Source organism: Cynoglossus semilaevis, chromosome 15, assembly GCF_000523025.1.
Source record: "Cynoglossus semilaevis isolate Cse_v1.0 chromosome 15, Cse_v1.0, whole genome shotgun sequence".
NCBI lineage: Eukaryota > Metazoa > Chordata > Actinopteri > Pleuronectiformes > Cynoglossidae > Cynoglossus > Cynoglossus semilaevis.
Window position 1 is genome coordinate 5,390,000 of NC_024321.1, and position 19,322 is coordinate 5,409,321.

Sequence of the window (19,322 nt, forward strand, 5' to 3'; positions counted from 1 at the left end):
AAAAACAAAAAACAAAAACAAAACACTTCAACATATCCAGCTATTCAGCGTCAAATTTCCTTCCAACACACAATGATTTCATGAACATTTTATATGCCATTTTCTAGCCCTGTAATCCAACCCTAACCACTATTAACCCTTACCCTAATTCTAATTGGAACCTAATTCCAGGCCTAACCCCATAATTAACTTTAAAGTACCCTATGACTCAACAATGAAACACAACAAGAGTAAATGTCATTAAATATCACAACACGTTGTTTCTACAAACCTCTAGATCAGTGGTCACCAACCTTTTTGAAACTGAGAGCTACTTCAAGGGTAACATGAAGAGCTACTTGTTTGATACAGACTTCCTGAACAATGTATTAATAATTAGTTCTGGGACATACAATAGTAGACACTTTTCTTACCATCGTCATTGCACCCATTTGAATATCATTGCAAGTGAAAATGAAAAAGCCCAGTGACAGTACAACTTTTGACCATCTCGTTGACTAGTTTGATTTTTAAAACATACCCATGGCCTGTGGTCCAGTGGTTAAGGCACAGTGCTGATTTGAGATCCGAATATCAGCCTCGCCATTTCTGTGGTGTGTTGAGAAAGTACCAAAAATGTCAACATTTCACTGTATATCTACAATAACTTCTTTATAAAGACATTTCCACAAAGGTTTTTTTATTTGATTATTAAAACCAAAACCCAGCAAGAAATCTGTGTAAAGAGTTCATCTTTGGCTTCTGGTTATTTACTCAGTCTACAGAAAAATTAATTGTTTGTAAATTCATCAAACGTAACTTTGAGCTGGATTCCCTAAAAAAAACGAGGGGGAAATGAGAGAATTCACAGCAAGCTTTTACAAATTAGACAGAATCAGTTCAGGACAGATCGCATTTAAATGGTTGATTAGATATACCAAGAGACTCAGGAAATCATTTATTAGTTGCACAGCTCCTGGGTGGAATAAAGTGCCATATAAATCATGTATTTAGTGGATGGTGGTCCCCAAATCTCAAAAGTGGCACCTGGCAGCAGCTTGAAAGATTTCTTTTTTATCCCATCATAATCCTTTAAAAGCTTTAAATATGTCGGTAAATAAAGTTTCCATTTGATTGAATATACTGTATATATATATATATATGTATATATATATATATATTAATTCAGGTTACTGTAAGTCCAATATCCTGTTGGTGAATAGATAGTTTAAGTCAATGGAATTTTTCAACATTGTGAAACCTTTGCATGTTTATCCTTCCTGTTGAATGTGGCGTTTAAATCATACTGTCCTTCAGGTCCCTACAAAGGAACCGAATTCAGAGACTGAGAGAAAACAAGTTCTTCAAATACCAGAGTCTACAAAAACTGTAAGTGATGCACTTTTATAAACTTATTTTTATTATTATTTTATTATTTTATTTTACCTGCAAAACACATTTTAATTCTACTCTTCTCCCATTCATACTTCTGAGTTCATTAATTAATTTGTGTTATGTTCATATTTCATTCTTACTTTATCTTGTTTGATTGATGATTGCATTCTTACTTTATCTTGTTTGATTGATTTCAAAATGAATTCATGTTATAAAACGTGCCTTTATATCAAGAAATCACTGGTTTTCCTGGTTTGATCTCCGGTCGTTCCAGTTGGATAAGCAATGGATAGTTGATTTTCAGAAATATTTTTAGAGACATTTGAAGTGAGCAAACAACACTTTGATGCTAAAGCTAGAATTTTCACAGCTTGTGGAACTGTTGAAACTTCGATGTGCTGCTTTTTAGAAACATTGGTTTCCTGTTTGACAATCCTCAGAGGTTTATCTCCTCTAATTCGAGCATCATCTCTTTTCTCCTTGACTGTTCGGGGATACTGAACTGCTTAGAGCCCTGTTATGCCAGAGCAGGTGGTGACTGGTGAAGAGTAACACCAGAGAGTCCTTAGGACGAACGTTCCCGTCTGTTCTGGGTCCAGTGATACAATTCTGTTTTGTTTCTTTTAACCCTTGTGTTGTCCTTCGGGACCCAATATGCGGGTTCATGTGTGTGTGGGTGAGTATGTGTGCGTGTGCATGCTCCGGCTTGTGCCAACTTTCCTCATATTCATTCCTACTCTGATTTTGGGACAAGATGAAAATCCGTTGCGAGGGCACTGGGTGTGTACAAAATGCGAAGGACAACAAGAAGCAGAAGTGAGCATGGATCTGGCTACCTTCTGCCTCCCTGTGGCCCAGCTGGGAGTTAGCTTGTTATGTATTCACTTATACATTATTACATATTACAAAAAAATGGAGTTAAGACAAACAAACCTGAATAACAGTTGAATTCCCTAAATTCATACATGATATGTTGAAGGTCAGGAAAACAGCCTGGGCCTGAATTACCTAGAAAACGAAGATTGTTTCATATCAGAATTATTTTTTTGTGTGTCTATTGTGTGTAGATATCTTCAGCACAATAGAATCCGTGATGTGAGTCCTGACGCATTGAGGGGCCTCTACAACCTCACAAGACTGTAAGTTTTATATTTTTTTTATTTCTGTGCTGCATCTCAGTATTTAAGGCAAAGACTTTGGAATTGTTGGTTAAAACACATGGATAAAACCTAATTTACTGGGTCTAATTACTGTTGTCTGACTTCATGGGTTTTGCATCAAGTTTTTTTTTATATTAATTTTATATCATATAAATGACATCATACTATATAATGTTTTTTATAATTGCTGTAACTTCACCCAAGTTTTAATATTCTGATCAAGTCTGCAGCTACTTTTTTTTTTTTTTAGAAAAGACTGTGACAGTTTAGTGCCATCACCCACTATTCAAGAACTGAAGGGTTCTGGGTAACAATGGCTGCCTGTACTTTTACTGTCATGAATGAATGAATTAAAACTGCCACCAACTTCTCAGCGTTTTCAAAGACGTCCTTGCACCTGCAGCCTTGAGGAGTCTGATGGGTTATTTTCAATAAAAGCAAACCTTTTGGTGATGTAAAAAAAAATAAGTAGGTAGAAAACTGAGTAACTGTCAAACTGTCCAATTTTGAAAGGATCGATTGTGTGCCGTTTCTAGGCCAAACTGTGTTCCTTTCAAATTTAGGTTCTGGCTCCTCTTGTTGAAAACAGACAAGTGCTAGTTTATCTGTTGTGTGAAGTTTAAGGGGGAAAAGGGTTTAGGTTAACTATAATTTGAATATTTTGCTTTCACTGCCCTTAACTTAAAAGCCAAACACGGTATGTCAATCAATCCCAATCTGTACAACAATGGAAAATTCAAATGATTTCCACCGTGCCATTGATGCAGTGGCTTCTTCATCCCCTCAGGCTGTACCTGAAATACACACAAACACTGGATTAGGTCCTTGTTCACTGCTCTTATTGGCAGCAGCATTCAGACATCATTCCGTGTTTAGGATGAAGGACATATTTATTGTGGGCTACAAATACTGACTACAACAGGGTTTGTTGATGTCACTCTGTAAATTGGGTCACAAAAATCTTAGACTTTGTTTTAAGGGGTTTTTATTTAAAGGATTTCAATGAATTTCAACAGACACATGTTGCAGGGCTGAGAGAGGGAGAATTTTTTGTCTGTCCTTCATTGTCTTCATAAATGTTAACCTGCATTTTGAGTAACATTCATGTTTGAAGGAATGTGTCCTTTCAGCCTGTTGTTCCTGCTCTTTCTTTGTTCCAAAGATCTGTTCCTGCATATTAATACTGTCTTATAGGATTCACCTCATGAGAAGATGCTGTTTAACAGTCTGTCTGATCAATGGGCCTGGTGCGTGTGATTGTTGGCCATCAAACCACATGCAGCTCAGAATGATAGAACTCATGGGGCAGACATCTAAAAACTAGAAGCATTTTCTGAACTTCAAATTCTGGGCCATTATTGTCCAAAAAAATATTCTGTTTAAATGAAATAGTTTGACAGCAGCCCAAACCCTTAGCTATTTGGTCTGTTTATAATGCCTTAAATTTATTAGCAAACAAGTCCTTGAATCCAGGTTCAAGTCCCTAGAATCAAAGAACTGTCATCATTTCTTAAATTCTTTGTCAGCTTGAAGACGAAGAAATTCTAGCTATTTTTTTAGTCATTCTTTGTTGACATTGACATTTTATAATTTCAATTACTGTAATCTCAAATTGGAGGTATTTAAAAACAAATAATAATTTTGTTCTGATTCAAATCATCCTGTTGTAAAGTCTGGGTAAACAACAGCAAAATCACTTTTGCTTGTAAAAAGGTTGTGTTTTCTATTATTGCCCATCAGGTTGTGATATATCTGTGTTACCAATCCCGTAATGTCTCAGAGTCTGTATCTCATGCAGTAAAACAGAATGGAGCTGTAAAGAACAGAATGTGCTGATGTTTGGACTTATTAACACTCTCTTTCATTTGACCTCCAAACCTTGTGTTTACTCTCTTAGTTATCTGAGCCACAACAAAATATCGATCCTGAAGCCGGGTGTGTTCCGGGACCTGCACAAACTGGAGTGGCTGTATGTAGTTTTTACTCAATGTTTAAAACAGAATTTATATAAGCTAATCTGTGAAGGAAAAAAAGTATTGAAAGTACACATTGATTTTCCTACAAACCGTTGCTGGCATCAATTTGCGCTTTTTTCTTCAATCAATACCTGAACATGTATTTCACTGTCTCGTTTGCATACAGGATTCTAGAAAACAACAGTATCAACCATATATCCACCATGACCTTTTCAGGCCTGAATTCCTTGGTTTTGCTGTGAGTTTCATCATTTCTTACTCTTTCTTTTTTCTCCTTTGATGTGATTTGTCAAGATGTCAAAAGTCCTGTTATTAGATGCTGCTGTTGATTTGTGTCCGTGGCACATTGTGTGTCACTGATTGACAGGGTTCTGCTGAACAACTCCTTGACAAAACTTGATGACATTTGTCGAGAAATGCCAAGATTGAACTGGCTGTGAGTACGGGTGTAAAGCAATACATAAATAATAGTCTGTGTCTTTGTGCTTTTCTGTTTCACCTGACTTCTCTGTACATTCTGTTCTTGCAGGGATTTGGAGGGAAATCTCATTGAAACCATTGGCAACGCATCATTCGGCTCATGCAATATGCTGACAGTTCTGTGAGTGTGAATGCCCATCATGTAATTTTTGGTAAAAGCAGATATTTCTTGATGTAAAACTATACTTTTCTTTTAACGTCCTGTCAAAAACAAACCACATTTATTTGTATCACCAGGTCTGACAATTACTCAGTTTCTACAGTCAAATATGTGGGATAACAAAGGCCAGAAAGCGATAATATGTTTATGGTTTGTTTGTTTCTTTCTTTTTCTCCAGGGTTTTACAGAGGAACAGGATCGACCACATACACGAACAGGCTTTCTCAGTTCTCCAAAAGCTGGGAGAATTGTAGGTCTATTTCATTCTGTAGTCACAGTAGTTAAGGATTGTTGTGACATCCTGTGGACATGTGCAAGGTGCAAAATGTAACGGGTAATGACAGCGTGTCAGGTATAAAAAAACAAAAACATCATGGAGGTTTGAAATAGAACAGCGCTCAAATAAAACAGTAACAGGAAACAAAGTAAGAGAGCAGGAGATTGTACATACAGGAAGTTAAATCACTAACCAATTTACAAAGAAAATGTTTATTTACGCACCTTTATTGTGTAAAAAGCACAGATAAAAAAAAAAACTGCCATCACATTTTTCATCTCACGCACCCCTTAGTTGCAACTTGTGGGATGTCCACACTCCCTGCTTTAGGTTATTCCCCTTTGAGGTCAAACTTTGATGAAGGGGTGTAGATTTTTATGGACTTAAAACTCAGTTTGACTTCAGTGCATGTTTTGTGTGTCACGTCGTTCTGGCATGATAAACCGGGTCATGTCTTATGAGGGGGACAAAAATTTTGACCCTGATATTTTGTGACACATGTTCTGTGGCCTCATTTTTGCTAGTAGTTCATCGACTATTTCAACTAGAGTTTCAGAAACAAAACTACAGAAAACAGTCTTTGACATTTTAAACAAGGGAGGATAAGATAAAATATGCACACAAAAAACGAATCTAATTATTTTCTACTTTTTATTAAAAAAAACAACAACTAAACAGCCAGATTCTCACGTTTACGATGGTTCCTGAACACACCTTGCCAGACACACATCTGTGAACTTATCTGTGAACAGTTTGTTTAAAATTGTATTATTCAGTGTGAATATACAGTGCTGAAAACATGTTCATTATTAAATATCTGCTAATTTTTTTATATAATTTTTAAATATTAAATAAAAGTTAGAAAATACATTTTAAAAATGTCTTTCCATCCCAGCCAGAAGGTGATGCTGTTTGGGAACCTCTGTATTAGATATGTATTATTCAAGGGGTTACATTTATGTTGAACATTTTTTGACAAATTTGTTTGGTCTTTGTCACCCACGAGTGCTGCATATAAGTATTCGTTTTGTCTTTGATTTGAAATCTTTGAACTGAAAATCTTTTCACTCTCATGCAGGGATCTGTCCAACAACAGGCTGCTGGTGATTCCTTCCAATCTCTTCGTCTTACTGGGGGATTTACTTCAACTGTGAGTTCACTTGACTTAACTACACCACTGTGTACGAATATGCCTTTGATTGTGATCCATGAAAGCATTTTAACAATGCAAAGTAGTTATTTGGAATGGGCGACAGCACAGCAGCCGCTTGTTTCCCCAGGCGTGTTGTGCAGCAACACAGAGGTTTATATTTATCAGCGACTCAGCTGACATCAATGGGAGAAATGATGTGTGTATTCTATGCATGCGTCATTTTCTGCCATCCTGTTGTTCTATAGGGAATGGCAACCATGGCCGGCGCCAATTAAAAGCACCACATACAGAGATAATGAATGTTTGTATACATCATATTTTGAGTCTGACTGTTAGATGACAGGTGCATGGATTGATGCATAGTAGAACATGGAGTCATGCAGAAGAAGAAAAAGGCAACAAGAATATAAATGTATATGTTTAAGTGTATGTTTTCAGTATGATCTGAAGGCTTGTTCAGCTAGAACATATTTTGTGAGTACTTGTACCTGTTCCAGTTTGTCACAAAGTCCTTTTTCAAACATGGTCCATTCATTCTTACAGGAATATATCATACAATCCTATATTGGAGCTACAAGTTGACCACTTTGACAACTTACATAAACTGAAGTCCTTGTGAGTATTCCTTACTTTGTACTGAATCATTACTTACACTATTGATTTTGTAATTTGTTTTTTGAAAATCTGAACCCAGTGGTCACTCTGACTGCACACCTCTGCCCCTCCACATTTAGTACCATGTTATTATTGCAAAATAAATTTGTGTAAATTAATTGCTGTAACTGATCAGATAAAAATGTTGCAACATATTTTAAACATGGTGGAAATTGCACTCAGTGTACATCCAATAATACCCTGGCCCTTGCTCTAATACCATTTTCCAGCTTTTGTGGAGGTTTAAACTTCAGGAGTTTTTTATTTTATTCCAGCGCTATTAAGAAAACTTTTTCTCGTAATATTTAGATATATTGATTTTAACTCAGTTGATAAGGCATTACTACGATCATGCATACGATCATGAGTGCATTTCATAATTACAAAAACATGTGGTTAAACCATCAGTGTGTTGAACTGAAGCTAGGCTAAAGGCCAGTGAAACGTTTTCATCCTCCTGCCACTTTCAGCTTCCTAATAAAGTACCTCTCTTTTTGCTTGGCACACTGAAATACGATGTTCCTAAATAATCAGAAACAAAACATTTCTTTTGACCTTCTCCAAAAGCACTCCACCATCTCTCCCTTCCTTTGCTTAAAGCCATTCTGCTGCATGCTGATGTAAATCCCTCTCCTTTACTTGAGCTCATCATCCCCTTTGTTTTTGACAAATAATTAAATAAAATAATGGCGTTATCCCAGATGGAATATTTTTTTGAAAACATTTTAAAGAGCATCTGAAGAACCTCAGTGTTGTCACGATGTTTAATGTATGCTGCAGAGAGCTAAAGGAGTTAAGGAGACACAATCTTTCAAGAACCATTTCTTTTCAAAGTACGTATTAACATAGTGTTATTATGGTGTTGATATGATGTGAGTGATGTGCTGTCGCAGCATATGTCCTTGGAAAGTGCTCAGTTGAAAGATAAAATGTTTAGTCTTGTAAAAACGCTGCTGCTGTAAATCCATGTTCTGTTTGTCGATGGTTTTCCCCAGTCGAAGCCTTTGTTTTTGCTTTCTTCAGGAGCATAGAGGGGATAGAAATTGGAAACATACAACGACGGATGTTCGAGCCACTGAAACACTTAACTCATATGTAAGTGCTTCTGCGTTGCTATCAATATGATTTAATCCACATGACTGGGTCATTCTTTACAACAGACAACTGTCATGTTTTAGGCGGATTTCCTTTAAGTATTTCTCAGACCTGTCAATCTCCTGCTGGACCTCAGACATGGATTAACCAGGCTTAGTGTAATCTTTTAACTCCGATAAAATGGCTGGAGATGCACACACCCCACAGGCAGCGGAGAAGCTAAATTAATGTCTTTTCAGTCATTGTTAGCATCACTTCAGTGCCTCGTGGCCATGCTTTAATCTAGAAAGCTTAACAAAGTTCCATTAAGTCCCAGATCTGATATTTGTATCACATTGGAGAGGAAACGAGCAGCGCTGACAACAATCAGAGTCTTGTGTTTAATAGGTCCCCTAATGGTAGATTTTTGCATGAAGCAGTGAATATCAGCCATATACAATCATTCGCATGCAGATGGTGTCATGGCATTTTTTTATCACATTTGTTCCTAATGATTTGTACAGAGATAGATAGATAACTTTTTGTATTCCCAGTAGATTATTGGATATGCTGTGAGCTACTGTGCTTACATACATTTACAAAAATAAGTACCCATGATTTTAAGGTCAAAATATATTTTTCATCGCAATTTTTTAAATGCTGGGGGTCCTCGATTTATGTCAGAACTCCTAGCAGTAAAACCACATATATACATCTTTGTTGTTTATGTTTAAGTATGTGGATAAGATGTGGGGTGTATAGCAGGAGGCACTACTTTGAACAGCCTTGGACGTACTCAAAATTTGAATTATTTTGCCTTTGCCCACTTCTGTAACTACTGATAATTAGCATGTTACACCTGTCCTTTTTCCTGCAGCATGAACTTTGAACCCACCTATAAAGCCCCTAGTCATTAAGTATGGTTAAAAGTGTGACTATTCACGAGCTCTGATAGTCACCATGAAATATTTTCACCTAAATAAGGAATGATAGTCTCAGCTGGATACCAAAAGTTTTATTCAAAGAAATAGAAGGCTTAGTATCAAGCTGATTCTGCAGCTCCCTGCACCTTACCTCTTTTTTCCTTTGGTTTTTGGACAGCAGCTGTCATCTTCTGAGCCACATTTCTCCTACTTGCTAGACTTATTTTAATCCAGGAACCACCTGGCCCAGTCTTTGGCAAAACATATGAAAAGTTAGCAAAAGTAGGCAAAACAACACCATTTAAAAAGGGCTCATTTCAAATTAACTGCCGTCATATTAACCTTTCAAATCTTCTCTGTTCATTTTATTAATCTGTTCTTCCACTGCAGCTACTTCAAGAAGTTTCAGTACTGCGGCTACGCTCCTCACGTGCGCAGCTGCAAACCGAACACCGATGGCATTTCGTCTTTCGAGGACCTGCTGGCCAACATCGTGCTGAGGGTCTTTGTGTGGGTGGTGTCGGCCACCACCTGCTTTGGCAACATCTTTGTCATCTGCATGCGCTCCTACATCCGCTCGGAGAACAAACTGCATGCAATGTGCATCATCTCCCTCTGCTGTAAGTCAATGGGATAGATTGTGAACTATTACATTTATCTATTTACATTTATATTAAAAAAAGTTTTATACAGTTGGTCAAAATTAGTTTTCCATTAATTTTCTAATTAATTAAATTAATAAAGTTTTATACAGTTGGTCAAAATTAGGCAAAATAGCGGTCAATTTGCACTAAAATGATTTATATTCAACACTGTGCTACAGCGTGATTAAAGGCTTTTACTGTAAGCTGATGATGTAAAACTGTGGTGTTAAAGCCTTTCTGCAAAAGTACTGCTCAAAAGAAAAACATAACTATAATTCCCACTTTTACTTTTTTAAAGGTTATACTGTGTGTAATAAGAATGTTTTTTTATGAAGAACATATAGCAAAGTGAATCCTAATATGCATAAAGCCCTTAAAGGAGAAGAATGGTGGAGACCACCTTTTCTGCACAGAGAAGGGACACATAAAAGTTACCCATATGGACGTAGCATAAGTCTCAGATTGATTATTGTTCAAAGAGGTCAGATTGGCAGAGCAGAAATGTAAAGTGTGTGTTACACTGGTTATCTGCCTTGATTGCTGCTGCACGTAGGAACAAATCTCATTTCACAGCTCAGTTGCTTAATATGAAGCTATATAAAAGTTTATATTCAAATCTCAGTGGGGGGTGTTTGCTTTTGCAGACTAATTTCTAGTGACCAATAAAAGACAAAGGCAATATTAAAGCACCATTTACACCTCAGCCACGGCATGTACGGAGATTTAAACTCCACTCAAAACTGGACATTTGAAATGTTCTTGTCCACACTGTGTGACAGGCTGGGAAGTATGTTGGATTTTCTGTGTTTTTTTATGGGCAGCAATGAAAATGTTTTCTGAATGCAGTCGGAGAAATGTTCCACTCATGGTCTTGGAAGGTGACCTTCTATTAAACAAACAACTGCTCACTTGAGCGAGTCACTATAAAATGTCTTTTTAGAACCGCAGCCTGACCTCATGGCAATGTCAGGGACTGAAGTGATGGCAGTTGGATGATTAGCTTTAGATTAACCAATCATTCACAAATATATGTATTTTGTTTGCACTGTTAAAATATGCATACATTTGTTGTAGTGTATTGATGCAGCACAGTTGCATGTATGAAAGAGCTCCATGTAGGAACAGAACTATGGAGAACATTAGACGATCCGGAGAAACTGAAGCACCACCTGAAAGTTTCAGCAGCTTATTCTTCTTTCAGCTGTTCCCTTCTGGAGTTGCCAAAGCAGATCATCTGCCTCCATTTCACCCTATTCCCTTTCTCCTCTGCTTTGACACCAGCCATCCCCATCTCCTCCTCTTGCCTATATAGATTATCTCTCCTCAGCCCATTTCAAAAACATCTCCATCTCACCTCTGTAATCTCCCAACTGCCCCACCTTAACTGCCCCTCTGATAGGTTAATTTCCATCCTGGTCACTCCCAGTGAAAACCTCAGATGTACAATATGTGTTTGGCACCAGTTTGAAATCGTTATTGTGGAAAAATAGCAAGAAATCTATGCAAAAGTATAACTTAAAAAATAGAACTCGTTGGCGGTAGTGGACTTCACTTCACCCATCAAATGCAATTATTATATGACCTGTACAGGCATATAAATATATTCAGTAGGCCTTTAAAGATCATACAAACAGGCCAGATCAAAAAAAGCTTTCTGATGATCACTGGTTTTCCCATCAAAGTAAAAACTGTCAGGTTTGGGTCCTGAAGAAGTGATATTAATGAGAAACCGAACGTTTGGCAGTGAGAGATAAAGCAGCTGAGAAACTCTCCACAAGTCATAAACTGTGAATCAAATTCCTTTCTTAGAGTCATTGAAAGAATTTCCCCAGGGCAGAGACAGGATATGGTATGACAACAACAACAACAACAGTCCTGCTGGGGGTCAGGATTTTAGGGTTTATTTAGATTTGATTTTATGACTTCTTAATTTGTTTCCTCGGTGAGAAGTTCAGGCTTTGGGCGAGATGACATCATACGTCTCCGTAAGAAAGACCTTACATGTAAAAGTATGTACATTGTAAAATTACAGAATACTAATTCATTTTTCCATGTCATTTTTTTTTCAAATTATCACTGTATTTAATGCTTACGTATATATACAGATGTGCTCATGTTAGAGCCACCATCGTTTTTCTTGTTTAACCAAGAAAGTGATACAAAAGGTGAGTGGATTTAATAGAGCGGAAATAATTTAACATTTAATAGAAATACTCTTGGTAAAAAGAAAGCTTTGAGTTCCAGTACCAAAATCATTTCTTTTCCTTCATTTATTTTTTTTTCTTACTATTTTAAAGTTGATGACTTTATGAAAAAGTGGAAAACTTTTTCATGTAGTCTCTGATGGAAGATGTAAAAAAAAAAGTCTGGCATTTAATATTATAAAATCTCTGTGCAATATGTTCACCTCAAGTAACTGTAGACCTACTGTAATTTCAGCTTGTATAGAAAGGACATTTGTAATGTGTTTACTTCTTTCTGCTGCATTTACTCGAACGCGTAAGGTGATGTTACATGTGAAAAATGTGTGCTTTATAAATTAAACCACGTCACTGTTAGTCCTTGGTTGTTCTAAATGCACCATGAATGAAGTAAATTTGTTATACAGCACATCTCCTTCTGTTCACAGGTGCAGATGGACTAATGGGCATTTATCTGTTCATGATTGGAGCATATGACCTGAAGTATCGAGGGGAGTACAATCGACACGCTCAGGCCTGGATGGACAGCAGTCAGTGTCAGGTCATCGGCTCTTTGGCCATGCTGTCCACTGAGGTGTCCGTTCTCCTCCTCACCTATCTCACGCTAGAGAAATACATCTGCATCGTTTACCCTTTCCAGTACTTGACGCCTGGCCGGCGGCGGACCGTCACCATCCTTGTGGGGATTTGGATGTTTGGCTTTGTCGTGGCCTTCCTGCCTCTGGTCTGCAAAGGGCTGTTTCGCAACTTCTACGGCACAAATGGTGTTTGTTTCCCCCTGCATTCGGAGCAGCCTGAGACTCTGTGGGCTCACGTTTACTCCATTGTTATTTTCCTAGGTAGGGATTTGCATCTGATTACTCACTACGTTTTTTTTCTTTGTTTAATAAGGGCCTGAGCGACGCTAACTGTTAATAACTGGAGTGTGAGTGATATATATGTATATATATATATATATATATATATATATATATATATATATATATATATGGAGAGAGAGAGAAATATTAATAGAAATATCTGTGATTTATGCCCCCCGAACCCTCTCAGTCACCTTTTAACCCAAAAGGCAGTAGGCTACTTAAAGTTTTTTGTCATTTTCTTTTCCCCAAAATGGCTAATCACAGCAACTACAAATCTGGTTTAACATTGTTCTGTCTGTGTAGGTCTGAACCTGGTGGCATTCCTCATCATTGTTCTATCCTACGCGAGCATGTTCTATAACATCCAGAGAACAGGAACACAAACCCCAAAGTACAGCAACCACATCAAGAAGGAGGTGACCATCGCCAAAAGGTTCTTCTCTATTGTTGTCACTGACTCTCTCTGCTGGATCCCCATCTTCATCCTCAAGATCCTGTCACTGCTGCAAGTCGAAATTCCCGGTAAAGTTCAATAATCACTAAATGGATAAAAGGAATTTTGAATACAGTCCCAATAAACACAGCTATCTATTATTTATCTCTATTATCACTTCACTTTCCTGTTAAACAATCATCCTATAAAAAGTGAATACTTTTGGCAGCGCTGCTTTCAGGATGAGACATTGAACAAAAGTAAACTTAGGGGAAGTAAACTTAAAATTTGATTTTAGTTACTGTAGCTTTACTTGAGCCCCTCAAGCAAAACAACAGGTCGGGAAAAGCTCTAATCCTTGGAAAACCAGCGACCGATAAACGTGTAGCTGTCTGTGAAGGAGGTGCAGCCGTGATGACAGGTTGAGAAATAGGCACTTGCTGCACGGATAAAATCTGATAATGCAAAACATTACTTCTCCACAACTGCATGGCCTTGATTGCAATGCATGGAACCGAATCTTGCCTTTTTTTTCATGCCTGTGACTGCAGTTAACCCTCCAAAGTAAAGGACACTGGTTTCACCATTTATTTGTAGATCACTCCACAAGAAGGATGAGGCCTCACTATATCATCCTGAACCATGCTGGGTCCTTTGTAATAAAGTTTTGCATTGGTTTATTGAGCCATACAGAGCAGCATGTGAGTTTTTATGGCATCTGGGAATATCTGCAGGCAGTATTACAACATTACCATCTGCTGTAAAACACCCCCAAAAAAGGGAGTACAAATGAGAGTAGACATATGGTGAATTGGTATCAGGACTCGACTGAAGTCATTTTTTAGATCTCCAAAAACCCTTATTTTAGAAGACAATGAGAATTAAGCGATACACACAGAAGTTAATTATGGCTATTACTTTGGGCTATGGATCCAAGCTGACTTCATTTCCTGTTCTGCAAAGTTGTAAATGAGCTCTGGCTTTCATGCTCAGAATCTCAATAGATTGATTTGACCAGCAGGGTGCATTGGAATGTAATGTGTAAATGTGAATTCTGAATATATATATTATTATTTGACGAACTTTTAATCAGATTACATTACATTAGAAAGCTAGAGGTTCACAGTCATGGGTTGGATTTCAACTGATCCGCAAACCTATGTTGTGTTGTGTCAGAAAGGACATCAGTTTAAAACCTCATTAATGTGTACTTCAACGGTAATGACCCCTGATGAAGCGGCTGTAGCTATAAATGATTATTCTGCATAAAAACAACATATGAGAAAACATATTCTTAAATGGATGTTCTGTTTTGATAAGGGACATTCCTTGCCCACCCTGGTAAATCGGGGGGACTATGACCAATCATCTCCAGCCTTCTACTGCTATTTTCTCCTTTTGTTCACATGACTTCACATCCTGTCCTCTGCCCTTCTCCTCTTCTTCTTGCTCCTCCTCCTCCTCCTTTAGGTACCATCAGCTCTTGGGTGGTCATATTTATCCTCCCGATCAACAGCGCCCTTAACCCCATCCTCTATACACTGACGACACGGCCATTCAAGGAGACCATTCTTCAGGTGTGGGCCAACTACAGACAAAGGAGGCCACTACTCAGTGGCCAACAAACTCACCATCCATCGCTCACGTGGCAGGAAATGTGGCCGCTGCAGGAGAACAGCCATGATCTCACTGCAGGGCAATCAATTAAAATAACCAACACGCTACCAAAGCTCACCCCGGTGGAAATCGCCAACGATGGATACAATGACGTTACACCATGCACGCAGCAGCCACAACAGAAGCAGTGCACGGTCCTGACAGTAGGTTCAGACAAAAAGAATGTGCTACACACAGTTTCTCTCGCACAAACAGATGAACTCATATAGGTGTCAAACATTGTAATGAATGTGATTCTGCTTCATTGTTTGGAAATGGAATTCATGGGGCATTGTGAGAAATTACTGCTGTGTCTTGACCAGAAATCAACTACTGTATAACAGTAGAACACAGAGACAGGCCTTCAACATCCACTAATAACTAAGGTCCCCCAGTCTATACTGTTAAAGATATGACCAATGACCAATAATGAGACTGAATGGAATTAAGCTAGTCATCACTTGATTCAGTCAAATATCGATCCCATGTTGAGGAGAATAGAACATGAAGGTCACCAGGTTCTGCCTGATCATTATGATCATCTATACTATCTATCCAAATTCTACTTTTTTCCTCATTTGGCAGTAACATTTGTGCATAAATGCAGACTTTCATTATAGCAGCAGCTGGAGCTTTGACTGGACCATAAGACAAAGAATATTAAGGATAGAGTTGCCAGGAAGGAGGAGAAGGTTGATCTGCTTTGGGGACCCGTGAAGGGAAAAAGATGGTATATTCTTGGAGAAGCCCTGATCAGAGTGACCTGGTACCACTCTGAGGAGGGGAGTCAACAGGACAAACAACTGGAGCAACAATTGTCATTCATCTGTTTACATGCTTTTGGTGAAAAATCAAACTTTAGTTAGAATATAGCGAGATTACTCTTCTTACTGCTCTTTTTCCAACATGTGCGAGGGAATCCAACCAGCTTAATTTCCTACTTCACCATTTATTCTCTTCAGGTGTGTACATCCTGCCCGGCAGCTGTATTTCTGAAAACCCCTTGTCCAACATGTCCACTCTCTCATCAGCAGGTGTCAAAACCATCTAAATTTTTACCCCCAAACTAACCAGAGCTGAAAGCCTCCACCCATTTGTTCTCCTGCCATCACTGAACTTATTTTCTACTTTTACTACCTCTACTCTTGGCATCTGTAGCTCTCTACTTTTCTAACTGTTATTGGTACCATTATCTGGTGATGATATTCGGCCCTGTCAGTTCAGTGCACAGGAATCACTCACATTTTTAACAGGTTTTTGTACTTTACCCACCTTGAGTATCTTCATTGTCCTTATTAGTGTTTGATGTGGTTTGAGTGACCATGTGTTATGAAAACTTAAAATTGTAAATTAAAAAACATAGTTGATTGTGAGTGTGAATGGTTGTTTGTCTCTATATGTCACCCTGTGATGGACTGACGAACTGTTCAGGGTATACCCCACCCTCGGCCTTTGATAGCTGGGATTGTCTTCAGCTCCTCTGTAACCCAGCAAAGGATTAGGTAAATAATGAATAAATGAATTCAATCCTATTCAATTTTAAATGAGGTTTTCTAAAGCCACCCAAGGCTGATATTATCATTTGCTTGTATATATTGAAGGTCATGTGAAAAAAAATCATGCTTGCTCATGTTGATGTTGCTCATGTTATTCAGAGAAATTTTTTTTTTTTTTGTTGGGGGGGGGTGGGGGGGGGGTTCTTTTCATTAAATTTGAAGTCTGTCAGAAGAGTTTATGAAAATTGTTTTAAACCTATTTGGTATCTACAAACGGTTACTTGGGAAGCCAAAAGAAAGGTTATGAGGAATGTATTTAATGTTAGCAGAAAACTATCAATTAAAAAAAATATTTTTTTAATAAATCATGTACGATTATTTCCCCAGCTGGTCTGAGGGTCTGAACAAATATACTCAAGGTTACTTTACCAACAGCTGCACCTCATTTTTTACACTCAAATCTGTGCAGTAGAGACATATGTACAAAGGTCAGGAATTATTCTGTGCTTAGTTAATTCATTAAATGACTGATTCCTGTGGAAGCTGTTTTCGTGAAACATTTTGTTGTTCAAATGCATTGCAAAATAACATGTTTTGCATTGAATTGTGAGTACATTGTTCTGTATGTGACAGTTTTGTGTTTATATCACACAAAAAGACATTTACTATTAAAAAACGAAATGATATTTTTACACGTTCATTTTATTTGGTGTATTGATCTGTATTGTAAAATAAAAACACAATCTGTGGGTTAATTTGCTCTTGTATTCATTTATTTCCTCAACAAGAGAGCCTACTTAGAAACATTCGATTTTAAAAAACCAAAACGTAAACTTCATCATGTTCATGACAGAACATAACCCTTTTAAGTGAGTAGCATCTGACAATCGAGCTTTTATTAGGCACATGTCGGTTTACGTTCACCTTATAATACTTTTGGACATTGGCCTTAAAGCGACCTTAATTGTGTAACGCACATATTCTCCAGATGCGCAGCAGTAACGCAGTATTGACGCTTGTGAATATCTACCTACAGCAGGGAGTTTTGTTAGCTTCGGGTCTGTGTGGCTCAGCTGGCGAGTTTCCACAGTTATCGTGTAAACAGCTCTTTTAACTGGTTTCAGAACAACAAAGCAAGGTTCGCTGGTGGGCGAACATTAGCTTAAACACAATGTTTCCAGCCGGCAGATATTCAAATAAAGGTAAGTTAGCATACTACCAGCTAGCCAGTACGTTATGAGTCTGTACTGATTGCATGTAGCACCAGTGTAGCCCAATTAAACTTCAATAAATGTAATAGTGCTACACATTTTATCTTGTGTTTTCATGTATTATGTTTCCTATTTGACCAAGCATCAGTTCAAACACGTTTCCCTGACAATTTGTGTTAGCAGCTAATATGTAGGTGAAAGTTGAATCCATATGTAGGTCAAAAGAACAGCGTCCTTGTCCCACGTTATGTTGAATAAAAAGTTTGACTGGTGTTTGTTGTTGTGTTAAAAGTAGTTGTGGCGAGGAACCAAAGTGATTTCGATTTTTTTTGCAGTATTTGACGTGGCCGTTACATATAAAATTCAGCTAGCATGTGGCTATTGCTTCTTATAGGAACAATCTTATTTGTACACAAGTATTTTTAATACATCTGCCAATCTGAGAAGCTTTTCGTTTTGTATTTGCATTCCATGGGATATCCTCTTTTTAAAATGGTAATATATTTGTTATAAAACTGTTGAAGGCATTGCTTCTAAATGAATGCTTATCAGTTATGAAAACTAGATCTGGTTAAAACATACGAGTCAGCGCAGGCATTGGTCAGTGTCAACCCGGTTTGAACTGGTCTCACATTGATTGCAGCTGTTTTCCTTTCTCTTGCAGCCCACAGGTGCTTACGGGCATTAAAAACGTTACAGAGCGAGCATGCTGCCCCTCAGCTCTACACAGCACTACACAGGAGAGCATGCTCCTCAACAGCGGCAGTGCCTCGCATTACAACACACTACACCATCTATCCTCGGGAGAAAGACTCAAGATGGGAAGGTAACTAACAAGCTAACGGGAGAAAGACTCAAGATGGGAAGGTAAGTCAGTGTGGTTACCAAAGCTCAGTATAAACGTGCAAGTATCCCGTTAATAGCCACCAGTAAAGAGGATCTGTGTGAACATTTTCTGTTAGACTTAAATATCACCTGTTAGATCTTAGACAGAACACAGTTTGTAGTTTAGTAAGTAGGGATACAGAGAGATCAAACAAGATGTCAGTCTCAGGCAATATCTACTTCTTGTGTTCCACCATCAATTTGGGTGTTTACCTAAGGTGTCACCATCTGTAAAACACACATATGAAGGGTGAAAACATGTATGGCAAAATACAAGTTACCATTTTGATATCGTAATTTCACATCATCATCATCATCATCATCATCGAGTCCCTCAGTCCCAGGCAAATATCCAAATCACATGATATCAGTTGTTTCAAAGTCTTGGCCACATCCAGTCTGAAAACACCTCACCCTGAGGCATGCCTTATCAGTTCTCAATATGGCAGTGTTTATAGCTGCTCAGCGACATTCCAGAATTCCACAAAGGAAATACCTAGTTTCAAGACTAATTGAGTAAACGCAAGAGCAAAAGATGGCTGCAGAAAAGGCGTAGTGTGAACCAGTGTGAAGAGACAAAACACATTTTGAGCCTCCTGTTGCACTGCAACACAAAAGCTGTTTTAGAGATTTAATTTGTGTTCTTTGAGTCCATTTTCAGCTATAGGAGCTAAATGACAAATGATATTGCCCTATTCTACT

At 37.9% G+C, this 19,322-nt stretch overlaps 2 protein-coding genes across 3 annotated transcripts in view; both read left to right on the plus strand.

Moving 5' to 3' along the window:
* The window catches only part of rxfp1 (relaxin family peptide receptor 1), a 53,655-nt gene extending 36,269 nt beyond the window's left edge, over window positions 1-17,386 (plus strand). Inside the window, exons 5-18 of the mRNA XM_008326595.3 lie at window positions 1,297-1,368; window positions 2,442-2,513; window positions 4,432-4,503; window positions 4,677-4,748; window positions 4,878-4,946; window positions 5,040-5,111; window positions 5,329-5,400; window positions 6,506-6,577; window positions 7,124-7,195; window positions 8,258-8,329; window positions 9,622-9,851; window positions 12,505-12,915; window positions 13,243-13,461; window positions 14,843-17,386. Coding sequence (XP_008324817.1) covers window positions 1,297-1,368; window positions 2,442-2,513; window positions 4,432-4,503; window positions 4,677-4,748; window positions 4,878-4,946; window positions 5,040-5,111; window positions 5,329-5,400; window positions 6,506-6,577; window positions 7,124-7,195; window positions 8,258-8,329; window positions 9,622-9,851; window positions 12,505-12,915; window positions 13,243-13,461; window positions 14,843-15,258 — 1,993 coding nt within the window. The 3' untranslated portion in view covers window positions 15,259-17,386. The remainder of the gene's footprint in view (window positions 1-1,296; window positions 1,369-2,441; window positions 2,514-4,431; window positions 4,504-4,676; window positions 4,749-4,877; window positions 4,947-5,039; window positions 5,112-5,328; window positions 5,401-6,505; window positions 6,578-7,123; window positions 7,196-8,257; window positions 8,330-9,621; window positions 9,852-12,504; window positions 12,916-13,242; window positions 13,462-14,842) is intronic.
* Window positions 17,387-17,532: 146 nt separating this feature from the next.
* etfdh (electron transfer flavoprotein dehydrogenase) overlaps window positions 17,533-19,322 on the plus strand; it is an 11,716-nt gene continuing 9,926 nt past the window's right edge. The window contains exons 1-2 of one of the 2 annotated variants that reach the window (XM_017039442.2): window positions 17,533-17,726; window positions 18,400-18,561. In XM_017039442.2, the coding sequence (XP_016894931.1) occupies window positions 17,696-17,726; window positions 18,400-18,561 (193 nt within the window). In that variant the 5' untranslated portion in view covers window positions 17,533-17,695. Of the gene's footprint in view, window positions 17,727-18,399; window positions 18,562-18,583; window positions 18,603-19,322 lie in introns of those variants that run through there. The other variant, XM_008326637.3, reaches the window with a different exon arrangement.